Below are 19,261 nucleotides of genomic sequence, written 5' to 3' on the forward strand. Positions count from 1 at the left end.
TGGTCTGGGAAGCTCTGTCCTTTGATTCTAAATGATAGCTTTGCTGGGTAGAGCAATCTTGGCTGTAGGTCCCTGCTTTTCATGACTTTGAATAATTCTTGCCAATTCCTTCTGGCCTGCAAAGTTTCTTTTGAGAAATCAGCTAACAGTCTTATGGGAACTCTCCTGTAGGTAACTAACTTCTTTTTTCTTGCTGCTTTTAAGATTCTCTCTTTATCTTTAACCTTTAGCATTTTAATTATGATGCGTCTTAAGAGTGGGCCTCTTTGCATCCATCTTGTTTGGGACTCTGTGCTTCCTGGACTTGCATGTCTATTTCCTTCTTTCATTATTTAGGGAAGTTTTCTTTCATTATTTTTTCAAGTAGATTTCCCATTTCTTGCTCTTTCTCCTCTTCTGGCACCCCCATGTTGGACCCTTTGTAGTTGTACCAGAGGCTGCTTATACTATCCCCAATTTTTGGATTCTTTTTTCTTCTTGTTCTATTTTGCTTCTTGTTCTATATCATTGATTTGATGCTCAGCTTCATCCACTCCACTACTGTTTCCCTGTAAATTGTTCTTTATTTCAATTAGTGTATCCTCAGAATTGGATCTTTTTTTATGCTGCTAAGTTCCTTTTTTAAATTATTATTTTAAGAGAGAGGAGAAGGGAGGGAGAAAGAGAAGAGGAAGAGAAACATCAGTGTGTGGTTGCATCTCACATAGCCCCTACTGGGGGCCTGGCCTGCAACCTAGGCATGTGCCCTGACTGGGAATTGAATCGGTGACTCTTTGGTTCACAACCAGCGCTCAATCCACTGAGCTACACCAGCCGGGGCCCTTGAGCATCCTTATAACCAGTGTTTTGAACTCTATCTGATAGATTGCTTATCTCCATTATGTTTAGTTCTTCTGGAATTTTTGTCTGTTTCTTCATTGGGCCATGTTTCTTTGTCTCCTTATTTTAGCAGTTTCCCTGTGTTTGTTTCTATGTATTAGGTGGAGCTGCTTTGACTCTGTGTCTTGGTAGTGTCACCTAATGTAGTAGGTGTCCTGTAAGGTCCAGTGACACAGCCCCTCCATCACCCAAGCTGGGTACTCGAGGCGCACCCTTCATGTGGGCTGAGTACACCCTCATCTTGTACTTGAGCCTTGATTACTGTTGGCAGATCAATGGGAGTGATTTATCCAGTCAGCTGCAAGTATTGGCTGTGACCACTGACCACAAACCTCTGCCCTCCATGGAGGATCAGCTGTCTAGGAGCAGGATGTGGTGTTCCAATGTGGTCTATAGCTGTCCACTGAGTGCACTGGCCCTGGGGTTCCCAGGTGGTGCAGGCCAAGGTCAGCCCCCACCTGTGTTTTGCCCAGGGCCAACCTGCCTGAGCTATGAAGCAATCTGAGATGGCTGCTACTTGTGTTGGGCTCGGAGATTCCCAGGAAAGCCAAGCTGTGAACCTAGGCTGGCTGCTGCTAGTGTGGGCCTGGGAGTCACTGAGACCATCTGTTATTTTTTTATAGGATTTGGACGTTGTGAAGAGTGAGCCAGTACCAGCCATTCATATGGAAAAGCAGCTTGGCTAGGCTTGCAAGTTGGGTGGGGTGGAATCTCTGGGGATCTCCAAAGCAGCATTAGCCAGGTTGATGGAGTCTCAGATATGGCACCAGCTTGTCAGCTCAGTCTGGATGGATGTGGTTTCTTTAATTCTGTAGTTGTCAGACTTCCAGTCAATTCGATTTCTGATAGGTCTGAGTGATGGTTGTTTTATATTTTAGTTGTAGTTTTGATGAGGTTGCATGAAGAGGTGAGCCATGTCTGCCTACACCACTATCTTGACCGGAAGTTCCATGAGTTATATGCTATCTTCATTATGTCTTTCATGTTAAATCCACCAGGAATTTACATGTTTTATCAATGTGTTGTTTGATTTGCTGCTCTTCTTCACTTGGCTTATCAATCATCGTTCCTACAGAACATTCCATTGTTTCTAGAATTGATCTCACTCTTAATTACTAGCTTTTGATACAATTTAAAAATGTTTTGTTACACTTTACTTGATTTTAGAATAGTATCTATTGATTTAATGGCTCATCTCTGTCACTTTTGTGTCCCATTATCTTTGATCTAATTCCCCCCTTACTTTTAAAATAAATTTAAAGATGGCCCCAAAAGATATCCTTTGTGTATTTCCAAATCAAAAGTCTGTAATTTCTCACTTGTTTTTAAAGTTTTCTAAAAATATATTTACAAACTCAACCCCCACTTCCCCTGCCCTGTCCTCCAAAAGGTGCAGGCTACTCCAAAGCTGCCTGACCTATGAAGTGAAGGCAGAGGTTTTAACTGAGTGTAATACACATTCTGAAGTTTAGAAAAACACAGGATCATGTGAACACACACTAGGGTTCCTTTCCTCCAGGGCCTCGGACGTGGCCCATGTCCAAGGGGTCCCAAAGGTTAAGCTTCATTAGTGTCCCACATATATATCTACCTTTGTGTGCCCTGGGATAGAAACTCTATTTCACACTCCCCAGAGGAGTCCCTTCATTCTTCTGTTGGGATGAGGGACTGTCTCCCAGGGAAAGGGAGTTGGGGAGGAGATGGTAGGGATCTGATCTTAATCGTGAACAGCTCCTGGACTGAGTGCTTGGCTTCACCCTACTTCTAGAAGTACATAGTGACAGCAATTCCTGAGCCTTTGAGAATTCAGCGGTGTAAGCTGGATGGCTCTTGGCTTTCCTAAATGCCAGTTTAGGCTTTGGATTTCTTGGAACTGCTAAGTCAGTTACCACATTCAAGTGCTTCCACTTCTCAAATGTTGTTGATGTCACTTCTATTCTCCCTACATTTGCAGATTTATGCCTTTAAATAAAAATCACTTTACTGTGGTTTTTTGGTGGGATTTGTGAGAGAGAGAAATTAAGTGTATGTATTCTAGCTGTCATCTTTACTCAGAACCTGGTTTATCGATTTTTAAGCTATAGTTTTATTGAAATGTAATTCATATACCATAACATTTATCCTTTTAAAGTAAACAATTCGGTTGTTTTAGTATATTCAGAGTTGTGCATCCATCACCACTATCGAATTTCAGAACATGTTCATCACCCCCAAAAGAATTCCATCTCTATTAGCTGTCACTTCCCATATCTCCACAGCCCCCAGCAACCACTAATCTGCTTTCTGTCTCTATGGATCTGCCCCTTCTGGCCATTTCATATAAATAGGATCACATAATATTTGGCCTTTTGTGTTGGCTTCTTTCACTTAGCAAATGTTTTGAAGAATTACCCATGTTGTAGTATTTGTCAGTACTTCATTCCTTTTTTTTATCACTGAGTAATATTTTTATCCATTCATCAGGTGATGAATGTTTGGGTTTTTTCCACTATTGGACTATTATGAATAATGCTGTTATGAACATTCATGAATAGGTTTTTGTGTGGATATATGTCTTCATCTCCTTTGGACATATATACCTAAGAGTGAAACTGCTGGGCCATATGCTAAGTCAGTGTTGAACCTTTCGAGGAACTGCCAGACTGTTCTTCAACGTGGCTGCACCATTTTACATTCCCACCAGCAGCATGGGAGGGCTCCAACTGCTCCACCTCTTCACCAACACTTGCCATTGTCTGTCTTCTTTTATTTTAGCAATTCTAGTGTATATGAGGGCTATTCTATTGTGGCTTTGATTTGCATTTCTCTAATGACTAATGATGACGAGCATCTTTCATGTATTTATTGGTCATTTGTTATCTTCTCTGGAGAAACATCTATTCAAATCCTTTGCCTATTTTAAAAATGGGCTTTCTTTTTTTTATTGAGTTTTAAGAGTTCTTTATATTTTGGGGGTACAAGTCCCTAATCAGATATGATTTGCAAATATTTTCTCTCTTTTGTGATTTTCTTTTTTTCACTTAATGGTGTCCTTTGAAGCACAAAAGTTTTGGATTTTGAAGAAGTCTAATCTGTTTTTCTTTTGTTGTTTGTGCTTTTGGTATTGTATCTGTGAATTCTTTGCCAAATCCAAGGTCATGAAGATTTACCACTATCTTTTCTTTTTAGAGCTTTATAGTTTTAGCTATTAAATTCAGGTCTTTGATCCATTTTGAGTTAATTTTTGTATCTGGTGTGAGGTAAGGGTTCAACTTCAATTCCTTTGCATGTGGATGTCCAGTTATCCCAGCACTGTTGAAAAGACTATTCCTTCCCAGTTGAACTGTCCTTGTATCCTTCTTAAAAATCAACTGACCATAAAGGAGGGACCCCCCCAAAACCCCTCAGGAATTTATTTATAAAAAATTGTGTATTTATTCTTACATGTTTAAACTTCAGTCACCTTCAAAGTACTCTCCATTTGATGCAGTACAACTATAAAGACTTTTTTCCACTGCTCAAAACAGTTTTTGAACTTGTCAACTTTTTTTGCCTTTTAGTGCTTCTACATTTTTTGTTTCATCTCTTCCACAACTGCAAAATGTTTCCCTTTGAGAACTTTTCTCACCCTGGGAAACAAAAAAAAAAGTCACTTGGGGCGAGATTGGGTGAATAGGAAGGTGGGGCATAGGGGTCATGCTGTTTTTGGTCAAAAACTGCTTAACACTCAGCATGGTGTGGGCAGGTGAGCTCGTAAGTCACCCATCATGAAATGGGCAAACGTGCTGAGTCTTCCAAAAAATTCACTGAAGCTAAATGCAGCCTCTCAAGATAATGTCAGCTGGTACACTGATACAATGGGTTCCTAGAACACTCAGCAGGGGAAGTCTGTACTGCAAGGGGCCTGCCCTGAAGAAAATAATTCCAAGGTTTTGGGGGGGGTCCTCTCTCTTGTTTATTTCTGGACTCTCCATTCTATTCCACTGATCTACATGTCTATATTTAGGCCAGTACCACACTGTCTTAATTACTGTAGATCTGTAGTAAGTTTTGAGATCGGGAAGTGTGAATCTTTGTTCTTCTTTGTCAATACTGTTCTGGTTATTCTGTGTCCCTTGCAATTACATATGAATTTTAGTGACTTATTTTTGTACATTTAAATCTTTACTCCATTCAGAGCCTTAAGTATATGGTAAGCCAATTATATCGACATGATTTAAAAAATAATCTTTCTTTGAAAAATCATTTTATCAGTGTTATTGCATTATATAAAGGCATTATATTTGCTCCTTCAGTGGCATAACATTTTTTTCCCCATTTATTCTAGTCTTTTTCTTATGTCATTTAGCCTTAGTTTTTTTTTTTTTTTTTTTTTTTAAATATATAGGCCCTCCAAATTTATTTGGTTAAATATTAAGACCTCAAAGTAACACATATATTTTTAGCTCTACACATGTCTTAGGTGCATTCCATGAAATTTTATATTTTTGGTTATACTATAAATTGCATTCACTTTTTCATTTTATCTTACTGATACACAGGAAAGCTACTGGGTGTTAAATAAACCAGTCACCACACCTACACACTTAACCAACAGAGCCTAAGAAATTCACCTAGACAAAAACAAAAACTAACTGGGTTTTCCAAGTAGATAGTCATATCATTTGAAAATAATGACATTTCCCCTTTCTTTCCTAACATTTTATACTTATTTCTTGTCTTGTGTTATGGCATTGGCTAGAAATTATAGAAAAAATGTTTCTGACTAGTAATAACGCTTCAAGTCTAATCATCTTTCACTGTTAAATGTGAAAGAGGGTGATGGTTTCAGCCGGAAAGCCTCCTGAAAGTAAGAAAATGTCTTTCTGTTCCTAACAGAAAGACATTTTAACAATCTGTTAGTTTACTAACAGATACAAAGATTGGATTTTTGAATTATATCAGTGCCTTGTCAGCATGCATTTAGGTGACCAGTGTGTCCGCCTATGGCCCAGTATCATTATGAACTATCAAGTATCTTTCCTAAGACTGAGCCATCCTTTCATTACTGAAGTAAACGCTACTTGGGTGCAGGTTAACTTTGATGTGTATGCATCTTGCTTTCTGATTATGACACATAAGCACCTCAAAGGCAAAGACTGAATGTTATGCTTCTTTGTAACTCCTGTAAGCACTACACTATGCACAGTGCTATTTTCAACCTCCTTTATGCCTACCACTAGGCTAGGTTCAAGGGGTATCAGGATGAACAAGACAGTTTCTCATTCTATGATCTCATGGAGCTTACAGCCTAGTTTTATGCACACAGTAAACCCTGAATGAATGAGCAAAATGGGGACATTGCCCCAAGAGCCCAATAAAATACCATACTCCAAGGTTCCTGTAAAAAGCTATTCTTACACAAGGCTACATAAAGAACAAAGAAAGATAATATCATCGTTTTTGGTCTCCCAGTCTTTATCTTACTAAAATAAAAGCTAAAAGGGGTATCACTAGCCACCTCAGGAACCAGCTGGGGTCAAGGAGAAGTACGTCCAGTGGAGACCAGGAACACAGAGCTGGTCTTTGGCACTGGCAGCAAAGCCTGGTCAAGTTATCAGAGTATGGGTTAAGGGAAAACATTTTAAAGAGCCTAAGACAAAATGCAAAAGGAGGAGAGTCTCCTGGGTTTATTCTCAGGCTGACAAATGGCAGATATGCTCCACTCTGCCAGAGAAACAGCCAGGAAACTGTAGCAGGCCCTACAATGGACGGATCAGATTCTGTGCCCCTGAAGTGATGAAAGGTGGCAAGGGGCAAGTGACAGGGAACAGCAACAATACCCAACCAGTGCCTTGGCCTCTCCTCATTGATTTTCTGATGCCAAGCCTGGGGTTCTAGTCGCCTGCTGGAGTGCAGGGACTTCGCAGGGGAAACAGCTGCTTTGGAAAGTGTGCAGCTAGAGACACTGAGAGCAGCGTGGCCCTGGCACAACTGGGGCTGTGGGGCTGAGGCTGGTGGTCCTCCAGGCTCATGGGGCTTTGGGACTTTGGTTTCCTCTCCTCCCAGCTCTCCTTGGGGTTTTCCCCTTGGAATCGGGTGGGTCAGCAGAGGTCCAGAGAGAAGACAGGGTTTGTTCCCCAGAGAACCTCTGGGTTCCGGAAGAAATCAAGAGGGCTCCGAGCTCCCAGCCCCTGGAGCAGGATTCCTTCCATGGTTCTGCCTCCCTTTCCACAAATATGAGCACCAGAGGGCAGGGGAAGGGATATTTTGGTTTCAGCAGCAAAATGAAGAAAACATTTCTCTCAACCCTACCCTTCTCCAACCCCCAACATGCCCCACCTCAGAGAAGAAAAAAATTCTATGTGTACAGAGGGAAAAGGGGGAAAAAAGGTTCTATTTTCCTTCACAATAAAGTCAACAGGATGTTCTCCAAAGCTACAAATATACTTTTTCAAACAGTAAATATCTCTATCAGCAGCATGATGCCAGTTGGCTAATTCTGTCGTGGTAAAACCTTTCCAAAAAAACTCCTGCTCTTGTGTAATTTCTATTTACAAAAACAGCTCTTTTGCATTTTCAGTTTGCTAGGCCTCTCTCTCAATCTTTGGTTTCCCCACCCCTCGACTGCAGAGGCAGAAAGACAAGAGGCAGGCCCAGATGGCACATGGGTGGGGATCCCCGGTCACCCCAGCAGATCCTTTGAGCCCTGCCCTCTTTGGAGAGACATGCACTCCCATTACAAAGAAGAGTGTAAAGGAGCTAAAACCTACATATTCTTCCCTAGTCCTCACTTGGCTTCCAGAATTTGTTTCTATTGAATGTGAATGAGCCTGAGCTTGGCTTGGGAATCGAAAAAGCCCCGAAATGATTCAGTCTGCCCCACCTCTATCTTTCTGAGGTCTTTAGCTGGGTAAAGACCACACTTCTGGGGGGGGCAAGAGGGGAGTGGAAGGGAGGGAGGTGAGAATGAAGGGAGGACAGTGCAAAGAGTAGGCGGCAGTTGATAGTGGCTGAAATCCTGGCTCCCGGGGGAGTGGTCTGGGCCTGAGTCACTGTCTGGGCAAGAGCAGGAAGGTGGGCGAGAGGCAGCAGCTTTTGCAGGCTGGAAGGACAAGCCCTCCTCGCCCCAGCCTTCTGTTACTTGATCCTGGGTCACTGCCTTGTCTAGTCTGAGGCCCTACCAAGGCTACCACCACCTTGACAATCAGAGAGAGAAAACCGAGGGCCGGGGCCAGGCAGGGCTTATGGAGAGTCAGCTGGCTCCGGTGGAACAGCTGCTGTTGGATGCCATCCTCCCTGAAGGGCCAGCTGGCCACAATGCCAATGGGCCAACGAAAGTTCACCCTGGGCAAGGCTGTGAGAGACCCCATCAGAATGGGAAATGAATTGAGCTGCAAATGATCCATTTCCAGTGCCTATGCCAATAGCCTGTCCAGCCCCATCTCAGTCCTTTCCCTAAACTAGCCGGATCCAAAACCAGAGCACACAGAACATTACCCTGACTTGCCACAGGCTGAGGAGGTACGTGTGTATTTAAATATAAAAGGCATGACTCTGTGACTTGGACCAGAACAACCACCCCACTCAGCTATGACCCCTCCTTCCCACTGCTCCCCAGCCTGACCTCTGAAAGTAAAGACAGAATGAATCACAGAACGTTCAGTGAAATCATGTAATCAAAGTGACCATATTGAGTATCTGCCATGGTAGGTTTCTGTGCTTGGTGCTTCTGATTCATCAGTCCATTTACAGTGGTACGTTCCTGTATTTCACACAAGAGACAGCCCACTGGATAAGGGTGCCTGCAAATATTTGTTGCACAGATGGTGGTGGTGGTATTTTGATGATGATCATCAAACTGAGGCCCAGAAAGGTGACTTGCACAAAATCGCACAGTGGTAAGCATGGCTGGAAGACCTGAAACGATTTTTTGTTTCCGGGGCAAGCAGCAGTCCCAGCACCAGAATGCACCACTGCCAGGCCCGAGTTGCTCTATCTGCCTAAAACTGAGTGGTGACTTCCTCCTGAGTAGTAAAGGGATTTGTGAAAGAAATTTGGAGGCTGATGGAGCACCTAAATGTCAGGAAAAGAGAAGAAGGCAGTTTAGAGAGGCAGTCTAAAGTTCTACTTTTGTTCCCCCCAACCTCTGCCCCACGCCACTCTTTAAGAAACTCCTAACATCTGACAGACAAGTTATGACCTCTTTTCATTTTAACCTGTTACGACAGGAAGAGGTAGAAAGTGGGTTTCCACATTTTATGAAGGGGAAGCACAAGGCATTCTGAGGTGAAAGATGTGTCCTGCTTGCTCAGCAAGCCAGAGTAAAGCCTCCCGTGGCCCGCCTTCCATCCTGAGGGGCTTGCAGTGGTTTAGGCTTGGACAGACCCTGAAAAGCAAGCAGCCCAGCTGTTTAGCTTCTGAGGCTGCATCTCTAATCTCATTTTCACTTCCGTCTCTCAGTCACCAGCCTTAAGAAGAGCTTTCACTCTTCCTTCTCTCTGCTGAAGGTGTGGCTGCTAGAAAGCAGGAGGTGGAGGGAAGAGGGCTGAGACAGAAACTCACTGCCCAGCCACCTCCCCAGGCCGCCCCAGCTATTGGCTGAGGGATGTACTAATGCTACCACTGGGAACAGCGATGTCTGCCCTGGTCACGATGCTTGGCCAGACCAGGCATGGCAAGAGTTATAAAACACTGTGAACACTTAGAGAAACTGCAGAGTATGTAAGGTAACACTGATATGCCCACCACCTAGCGCTGTCACATTCTCACAGGCAGCCATTCTTGCTCTTTAAGTAGAACAGCCCAGATCCTGGGGAAGCTCCCAGAGGGCTCCAGCCGGATTCCACTCCCTCCTCTTCCTCCTTGTTACCCTAAACACAACCTCCACCCTGAAGGTAGTGCTTATTACTCCATACTTTCACTATGTAAGTCTATATCTATAAGCACAATGTAGTATTGTTTTAAGGTCTGGACTTTATATAAATAGTACAATATTGAATGTATCTCTTTGAAACTAGCTTTTTATGTTCAGTGTTAGGTTTTGAGATCTGTCCATGCTGATACACATAGCTCTACCTCATTCTTTTGCCTACATACTACATATTTCATTATGTTAAAAAAGTCACATTTTTTTAACCCATGCCTTATAGGCTGGGCATCTATAAACAACGAAGCAAAAACAAAACAAAACAACAAACAACGAAGCAACTCACACCCGTGCGCCCTTGCCCACGTCTCCTGTCACACCCATGCAGGAGTTTCTCCGGGTGAGGGGGCGGGTCCGTCTCCAGCTGTGGGAAGTACTGCATGAACGAATCTCCAAAACGGGGGCTCATTTGATGCCCCTCAGAGCTTCAGAAGTAGACGCGGGTTCCCACTGCTCCTCAGCCTCAGATATTTGGGCACTGCTGGTCCTTAAAATTTTTGCCAGTCTGATCTGTGAAATGGCATCTCATTGTTGGTTTAATCTGTTTTCCCCTAATTACTAAGAAACCAAACATCTCAGTAGAAGCTTTTGTCTACCTGGGTTTTCAAAGTGATCGACAGTTGGCAACTCTATGGAATCAGTTCTTATGAAGAACATGGGCAGTGTTTGCTACAGCTGTCCCTTCTGTATGTCTTATCATAATCCACGAAAAACAACCAAATGAACAACACTGTCTCCAGCCTGGCTAAGTCACAGATGTTAGCTTATGGTCTGAGCATTTGTAATACACTCCTAGATAAGAGTTTTCCAAACTAGGTCTACGTAAAGTAGCTACCCCTCGCCGATCATGTAAACTGCTACCCCACTAAAACTCCATTAGTCCATTGTAAACATATATTAAAATTAGTCATGGAATCAATTGAAGGGGTCAAAATGAAACAGAACAATAAAAACTATTGGACTGCATCTATTGTGTGACACTTAACTTCAATTGTAAATGTGTGTGTGTGTGTTTTGTGATGGCAAAGGTACATCTGACCGCAAACTGGAGTCAAAATACCCTGGAAGCCACTGGCCAGGTGAGCCTCCCTGGCTCCAGTCTCCCTCTTCTGAGCTAGCCTGTGGACCACTGCCCAATTAATTTCACTAAAGCGTTGCTTTCGCCATTCCACTTTCCTGCTCAAAACCTTCAGTTTTCAAAAGCCTACGCTCAAATTCAGTTCCTCAGACAGCACTACAAGGTGGCCCCAACTAGGGTGCCACCTCTCAGCAACAAAGCCTCTTACCCAAGTCACTATTTACTAAACCCAGACTGGCCTCCTGACTGTCCGTCTGCTCCAGACCCTTGTGACGCATTCTGTCCCCACATACCTTTTCCCACCATTCTTCTCATTCGCAGGCACGGAAACGGTGCCTGCAAGGGAGGTCAGGTTAAGGCACAATCCCATCCTCTACTTGAAGCCTTTCTTGACGATGCTACACCGACGTTCGGAGACCCACTGTTATCCTGTGAGTCCCTGGCACCCACTACACGCTGGCTGAAGATAGGCATCGATTTTTATAATCTTTGAAGGTCCCCTGACATTAAGCACAGGCCCTTGTAATATTGCATCACAAATGTTCCATGTTCATTAAACCAACAAATAGTTATTGAACATGATCTATGTGCAATACACTCACTACACTGGGCTCCATTTAATGGATTAGCCCCAAAAATGTGTTTGGGAAGACAATTCTAATAGCCTCATTGCCAACTCTAAAGCCATCTCAATAGACTTACTTAAAGAGTATAACACATAAGAAAACACCTTTGACTCAGAAGCTGTGGGACTCCAGATCCTTGACTTTCAAACTACTCCAACATCTGCAGACATCCCCTTCAGACAGCTAAAATAAGGGTGAGGTGTTCTGCATTTGTGCCCAAAGCAGTGTCTCAAATACAGAACCTCAGAGCCTCCTCAGAGGGTCTCCACCTTCCGGGCACTGCCGCGCTCTCTAGAATATAGCCTGGTCTGTCCAAAGTCACAGAAGGTGTGAATGGCACGGCTGCCCCAGGTGGGGAGGCCCCAGGGTAGGAAGCAGCCGAGATGGTCCAGAAGGCCTGCAGGCCAGCAGTAAATAGGACTTTATCTATCGCCTGATGTGTGAAAACTGGCAACTCCCTACAGCTCATTCCCCACAGCGGTACTGCGTACCAGCCAAGTCAAGTAACTTCCTTTGAGACCCAAGCAGCTTGACGATGGTCTTCCACTTTGCTGCTGTTCCTGTTCAAGCAGAGAAAACACTCAGAAGATGGGGGCTTTAGTTCTAGTTCTGCCAGGTATAGTCTAACAGAATTCTAGTGAGTTGTCAAAGGAAGATAATAAGACTTGAATGCGCACTTCAAAGAGTAAATGCAAGGATGAGATCAGATAATGGAAGGGAAAGCAATTGAGAAGCTAAAAGCACTACAACGTGAGAGAGCCATGGCGATGCTAGAGGGAAAACAGCCACACTGAGGTAACGTTTGAAACTGAACGGGTGTCCTGTCTCACCCAGCAGTCTGCTGTTCTTTCTTTACTCCATTCATTTCATCCTACAGTTACCTGTTAGGGACCTACCATGCCCAAGACAGCATGTGAACACAAAGATGAAGCTGTAGATCCTGCTCTCCTGCAGTGTTCAGGGGAGAGAGGGACACACCTGTGACACCTGGCAGAATGGGGAGTCACAGGAGAAGTGCTGTGGAAGTGCAGCAGGAAAGCAGCTGGTGGGGGCCGTAGACGGGGGGAGAGGACACTCAGAGACAGCCTCACAGCGTCTTGGAAGCCACTTCTCCCACCAGTCAATTTAACAATGGCATTCTTAGGGGCTCTTCATTTCAGGAAGTGGCTTGTAGGTTTTCCACGTTTTTATCTTACAAATTTTCCTGAGCTAAGGCAAGTCAGTAAATGAGAGAAAAGTCCTCATTCATACATTCAATACACATTTACCGACTGTCAGGAACAGTACTAGGGAGACAGTGGAGACCAAGAGATAGACCCTGTTTCCAGCAGCTCATACACTAGTGGGTTTCCTGACAAGTAAACCAATAATTCAGTACAGATGCTAATGGGGGTCAGAGGAGGGGCACTCAACCTAGCTTGGCAGGGTGTGGGGGCCCCTTCAGGGAAGACCCTCAGCAGAGGAGGTGAAGCCTGCCCTGACTCTTGAACGATGAGTAGAAGTTGGCCTGGGGATGGCGGACAGTGGAGGTGGGGAGTAAAGGCATTTCAGGCAGAAGGCAAGAGAGACCAGGGAGAGCTTGGACACAGGGCTACAGGGAGACAGCCACACTCAGAAGAGCCTTCTAAGCCATGGCCCAAAGTAAGGCCTTTAGCCTGAAGGTGATGGGGAGGGTATATGGGTATATGGGGTGAGAACAGAGAAAGAGAGAGAGAATGGACCCCAAGAAATACCATTATTTGGCAGACAGAGGTAGAGGGGCCCAGAAGAGCTGGAAAAAAACCATGCCTGCATAGTCTACATCTGTTTCTCAACAGACTTGGGCAACAAAGTGTCAGCTGGGACTACCCATTCCACATTACAGCTGGAGAAAGCAAGACAGAGGAAGGTTACATGCCTGCCGGGCCACACTGTGAATGAGGGAACCAGAACCCAAACTCAGCATTCTAACTCCTAGTCAAACTTCACTGCTCGGATTCTCGCGTCCCTTATCTGAGTCAAACTCCTGGACATATAGGTACAGGACGATTTCCTCCAGTCCTCCTTTTCCTTGTCATTTAAGCCTAAAATCATCAAGGTGTGTGGTTGCAGGGAAGGCTACACACCCTAATCAGACAGATTAGGGTCACTGTTCTTAATTCTACATACTTCTCCTTCCATACCCATATAAACACACACACACACACACACACACAAATAGAGGGGGACAGAGAGAGGAGGGGAGAGAGAGAAGCAATGGCTTGGGTCAGTAATCTGGGATGTGAACACCAAATGCCTTCTTCCTAGCAGGGCACATCGCTGGACCACCTTGCTGAAAGGCGACGGGTGCCTGGGTGGATGAATGGAGAGAGAGATGGTACAGGATGGTGGTAGGTACCCACTAAACAAACAGGGGGTGGGCAGGCTGCATGCACAGAGGAAGCAAAGAACAAAGGCCGCTCACTCTTCATGAAAAGTCCACAGTGTGCAAAGGGCATCAATATTGGACATTTCTCACTGTGACATTTTGAAAACCCAGAACAATGGTTACCCTCTGGGGACCATTGGGCTGCGTGTCCCTAGCACTTATTCAATGATAGCTGGCATATCCCATGTGCTTGGTGAACTTGACCTTGGGCATCAAACTCCCATGATGGTCCTACGTCACTCTGGTCTCTTCCCCCACTGAGAATTCCAGTCTCGGATGAATGGGTGGATTCATTCTGGGAGCAGAAAAACCACTCCAGGAGTGAATCAGAAGGATCCAGCCCCGGTTCCCTTGCCAGCCATTGAGCCAGGAACTGAGTGCAATTGTGTGCCCAGGCGCCGGTGCTGGTCCCCTCTCAGGGAGAGGGGGTCAGGGTCTACGCAAGAGATGACGTAGAAGCCCTCTCAGGAGGAAGAGAAAGGAATCTCAGCTTTGAGGGACAAAGCTGCCCTTTTGGTTGTGACCCTCATTCCAAGGAGGTGCCAAGATGTGCATGTACGGGTAAATTAATTCTACTGGATAAAAATCGCAGCTTTTGCTGGACAGCTAGTTGTCAGTTTCAATTTTCTTCAACTTGACAGGCTTTAGGAAACAGGCTGCTAGCTTTTCAGAAAAAAACTTTCTGCAAAATGGGTGGAAAGAGTGTGCCTCAAATCACCCAGAGAATCCCTTTCCTTTAGTGGGCTCTGTTCTGCTCTGATTTGTGAAGGAAAGATTGATTTTTTTTTTTAATTGTAAACTCCAATCTAAGCAATATGAAGTATCTGCACTTTCTGCTTTTTAGCTTGAAAAATTAGGTGAGAGAACCAAAGTTTCAATACGCAGCTGGGAAGGGGACATCTACATCACAAGGTCAGGGGACCCAGGCTGACACTTTAAGGAAATAACTTCTCTAGGAGAGGGAAGGGCTGCCACTTTGCCCATCGCTAACTAGGCTATAACAAGATGGGGGAGTTAGAGTTTTAGGGCCCCAGCCCCCATGGGCCTCCTGGAGCAAAGGTGGAGGGAAAGGAGCAGCTCCTGCTGGGGCTTATTAGGGCATTGCTCGGGGCTTTCCTCCATGTGCTAAGGACTATGGTCTGGCATTTGTCCGTCAATCTTCCTCTAAGCAGCAGGGGGGATGCAGGTACAGACATTGCTTAAATTTTACATTAGAGAGCTGTCCTTGACACTGATGGACAGCAGCTACTTGTGGCCAGAGCTTATAGTCTCCACTGATGGCCAGACGTGAGCCTGCAAGAGCCTTCCCGAAGGACATTCTACCACCCTCCTTCACCATAACTAGATATTGTGCATGTACCTGGCACAAAGAAATAGGCCACATGTTTTCCACACTAACGAAACCTGGATTCCAAAAACGGCTGCTTCATCTTGTACACCCTCTGGGGTCCATGTACTCAGCACACTTAGGATCCCCCGAGGTTTGGGTTTGTGGATATACAGGGCTTTGGCATGAAAGGAAGTAACGTCCTTTGGGCAAATTAAGTCTTACAAAATAAGTTAACCATTACACATGATGAAGTGTCTACTACAGCCAAATGTTGTATAGTCCTGCAGTGACGTACTTTCCAGCTCTAGAGTTTTGACTACGGCTCTAAGCCTCCCTGGCTTCTTCTCTGACGGCATAACAGTTTCCAGGATGTTTAAGCTTACCTACCTCTATTTTAGACCGACAGCAGGGGCTGGGTAATGGTCCTGGAAATGATTAAAATTAATTCAATCCTATTGTGGGAGTGGGGTGTGGGTGTTTGACTCTGGACCCCTCTAAAAGAGAAGCAAGTTTTGTCCTTTAAACACTTAAGTGGTGCAAAGGCTAGTCATCTGAAAGCAAGTGGGTTTTGATCAGGGAAGGGGTGCAGACTACCAGAGTTGAGGGCCACAGCTCTGGTGGGTAGGAGCGGTGGAGAGTACCCACAGGGCAGGCACTCCACCTCAACGGTACGTAAAAGAGAAGGGAACAGGGAAGTCCCTCACTTGGAGCAACTGGCAGAGGACAGGACCCGTGGAAATTTAAGAGTCAGTTAACGAGTCACACGCGGGACCCACGGCCCCACCTCCCGGCCGAGAGCTGGAGACGCCGGCAAGCTCGGGGGAAGGACACTGGCACGACACTCGAACGACCCTCGAACCGGGGCCAGTCGGGCCCTGCTCTGGGCGGAGGGTCCGTGCGGGCGGCGCGGGCGAGGGGACTCAGAGGGACGCAGGGCAAGGCGCGTCGCGGGCCTGGGGCTCCAGTGGCCCTGCCGCGGGGCCTCACTCACCAGCTCATGGTTCCGAATTCGCCCTGCAGCCTGGGTTCTCCACAGCAACTCGGTCCTTGGGGATCACTTCCGGATTCAGCCGGTCTCCAGGAAGTGACGTAACACCGCCCCCTCTGCCCGGAAGAGGCGGCTGAGAGGGCGGGGCCCGGTGCGTTAACCCTTTGGCCTCCGCGGGAGATACTCTGGCTCGCGACCCTCACGTGCTGGTTTGGGGGCTCCAGCCTCAACCTGGGACGGGGGCGGGAGGCTCCCTGGGCGCGTTTTTTTGCCTTCGACACTGACTTGTAAACTCTTTTCTGCTGACTACAAGTGTTGCTTAACCTGGTTATTGCCTAGCTTTTCTGTCTGTAAAGAGGTTTCTAATTCAGAGACAGTAACAGTAATTGTTTAGGGCCTAGGAACCAATGGGGGAGGGGGGGGTGGGGCGGGGGCGGGGAGCCCGAGGGAGACATATTCACTGTATGGTCTTTTGTCTCTTAAATTTCCAATGTGCCGTTACCTGTTACAAACAAATAAATGGATCTCTTCCCTCCAAGATGTCACAGGACTGGCTCTGAATATAAATAGAATAGGTGCTTTTCAGGTTGGAATGTTCTGTGGATGTACTCAACACAAGAGGACAAAGAAGGTTGCTCCCTGTCTTCCAGCCCTCCCTCTGCGCAACCCTCTGCGGAGCCCAAATGATGTCTCTGGTCCCATTCCTTCTCCACATTCAGATATTCATTGAGCTCCTACAATGTGGCAGGCCCTGTGGTGACTTCAAGGATATATCCATGAAAAAGAAATAGATGATAGGAAAGAACAGGAGCTCTGGCAACTTGTAAGCACCACCCCCGGCACCCCAAGCTGCCCAAGGGGCTTTAGTTAAGGCTTCGGGGAGGAGCCAATGTGTAAGACAAGTCCTGAAAAGGAATCATGCTAGCCAGGTGAATCTGAGATGAGGGTTTGGGAGGGTCCAGGCAGAAGGAACTTACCTTCACTATGAAGAGGACTGAGTTCCAGGGAAGCAGCTCACTTGCCCTGGGTCTCCCAAACTCAAAACTCGGCCTTTGTCCCGCTCATGAGCCACCTGGGGTTTCTGGGGCATGCTGACCTCACCTCCAAGAACCTTTTTGCCTTAGAAGTGAGAGGAGTAGGCAGTGAGGCCTGTGCAGGGAACTGCTGGGCCTCCAGGGGCCTTCCCTCTGGGAACTCTTCAAATGGAGTCTAAATGCTATAGGGGCTGCTTGGAGAGTAGCTAAATCAATGAACTACAGCGGAAGACATGTATAATTTGTTCTGACCTCTCAGGGCCAGGTGGGCCAGGAAGAGGGCTCCGTCCGGGGAGTAGGAGAGCTCAGAGGACTGCCCACAGGAGGTACTCTCTCATTTGTGGTTTTTGTCTCCATTCTTGAGGGTCCAGAGTTTGACTCAGTAGAGCAGGGGTGTCTGACCTTTTGGTGTCTCTGGGCCACACTGGAAAAAGAAGAGCTGTCTTGGGCCACACATTAAATACACAAACACTAACAAAAACTAATGAGCAAAAAAAAGGTTTTAAGTAAATTCACAATTTTGTGCTGGGCCACATTCATAGCCATCCTGGGCTGCACGCAGCTTGCGGGCCGTGGATTGGACATCCCTGAAAGGTTTTCCATTAGAGGGCCTCCAAGCGTATCGCACAGATCAGCTTCATGTTACTGCTCAAGGAACAGGCCAAAATGAGCACTAGAGCAGCCTTGAAGAGTGAAGAGGACAGGGACAAGTCTCCAAAGGGCAGCCAGGGCAGAGCATGTAGGCAAAGGGAGGGACAGTCCTTGCTGCCTTGCTCATGTTGTGGTAGATGGAGGGTGAGGGTGCTGTGTTGTTCGTGGTTTATTTTTTTAAGACTTACATGAAAGTTCCAGGGTTTGGCAGGGACAGGGTGGACCCTCCAAACACAGGGAAACGCTTCAGCAGTCCCTCTCCCTGTGGTATCAATTACCAGGGCACAGGCAGCCTGCGATCACTTTCAGATGCACTTGGGCTGTTTGTATGAGCCTCCTGGCACTTTAGCACCCGTGGAGAGCTCTCCCACCTGCTCCTTCCTTTCTCCATACTGTCTCCCTTAGTTATTGCTCTGTAGTGCTAAAGCATTTCCAAAAGCACTAGCCCAGGCCGCCATATCCCAGGGAAAGTCTATTCTAGGGCCAGGGGGTATCAGACACATCCCATAGGTCAAAAATGATGAGCTCTAGTCTGAGCCTAGGGGGATCCTGAGCTCTAGTTCCATCTTTGGTACTATGACAAGTCACATCCCTCTCTGGGTCTTGGTCCTCTCACCTAGAAGATGAATGGATGCCCAACACCACCGTAGTGTGAACATTGTGATGTTTCAAGTCAATGGTCTTGTTGACTTCAAAGGCCCACAAGAAATAGAAGAATGAGGGGAGCATGTAAGGAGGGGCCTGAACAGAGAGGAAAGCCAACAGAGCAGGTATCATCTATAATCCCTGAAGCCAAACATAAACCTTCTGGGAGGGAAGGATTCAGCCTGAGGCCCAACTGGGGCTGTGCTTCTTATCTCTAAGCCTGAGCCTTTCATGTAGCCAGCAGAACCTGTCAGGTACTGGGAAGACTCCCAGGCGTCTGTCTGGAAAGTGCCAGCTATGAGTCGAGCTCCATCTCCTTATCTGACGCTCATTTGCTCAGCTTGAGGTGTGTTGGCCTGAGGATGGATGGTCATGCATCTTCCTGTCCCGGCGACCTGGTTTCCGTCTGTGAGCCTGACCTCTCATGTAGCGTTGGTGCTGGGGAGGTGAGCACAAGGACACAAAAACACCTTTCACTATCATGGAAAACTCAGCTTCGGCGTCTCCAGACCCGGGTTTGGGAGGATGTCTTTCTTTTTTTGGAACCAGAGGACAGCACCCTACAGGTTGATCCCACCCCTTCAGGGGAGGGATGGGAAGGGAACAAATGTGGTTTCTAAGTGGAAGCTGAGAGTGGAGGAGCTTTGAGCAGAGGTGGACGCTCCTGTTTTCAGGCCTGTTGTGTACTTGCTTTCTCCCTGGAAGTCTGAGCCTGCAGTGAAAGAGTGTGCGGGTA

The 19,261-nt window shown here is 46.2% G+C and overlaps 1 protein-coding gene and 1 non-coding gene across 3 annotated transcripts in view; both read right to left on the reverse strand.

The window, feature by feature from the left end:
• The window catches only part of BIN3 (bridging integrator 3), a 40,619-nt gene extending 24,344 nt beyond the window's left edge, over positions 1-16,275 (reverse strand). The window contains exon 1 of one of the 2 annotated variants that reach the window (XM_024560908.3): positions 16,199-16,275. In XM_024560908.3, the coding sequence (XP_024416676.1) occupies positions 16,199-16,206 (8 nt within the window). In that variant the 5' untranslated portion in view covers positions 16,207-16,275. The remainder of the gene's footprint in view (positions 1-16,198) is intronic. The other variant, XM_053911307.1, reaches the window with a different exon arrangement.
• Positions 16,276-18,065: 1,790 nt separating this feature from the next.
• Positions 18,066-18,200, reverse strand: LOC112305280 (small nucleolar RNA SNORA71). The gene has a single exon (XR_002974809.1). It is a non-coding gene; the product is annotated as a small nucleolar RNA SNORA71 (small nucleolar RNA).
• Positions 18,201-19,261: the final 1,061 nt, after the last annotated feature.

Source organism: Desmodus rotundus, chromosome 9 (genome assembly GCF_022682495.2).
Source record: "Desmodus rotundus isolate HL8 chromosome 9, HLdesRot8A.1, whole genome shotgun sequence".
Classification (NCBI taxonomy): domain Eukaryota; kingdom Metazoa; phylum Chordata; class Mammalia; order Chiroptera; family Phyllostomidae; genus Desmodus; species Desmodus rotundus.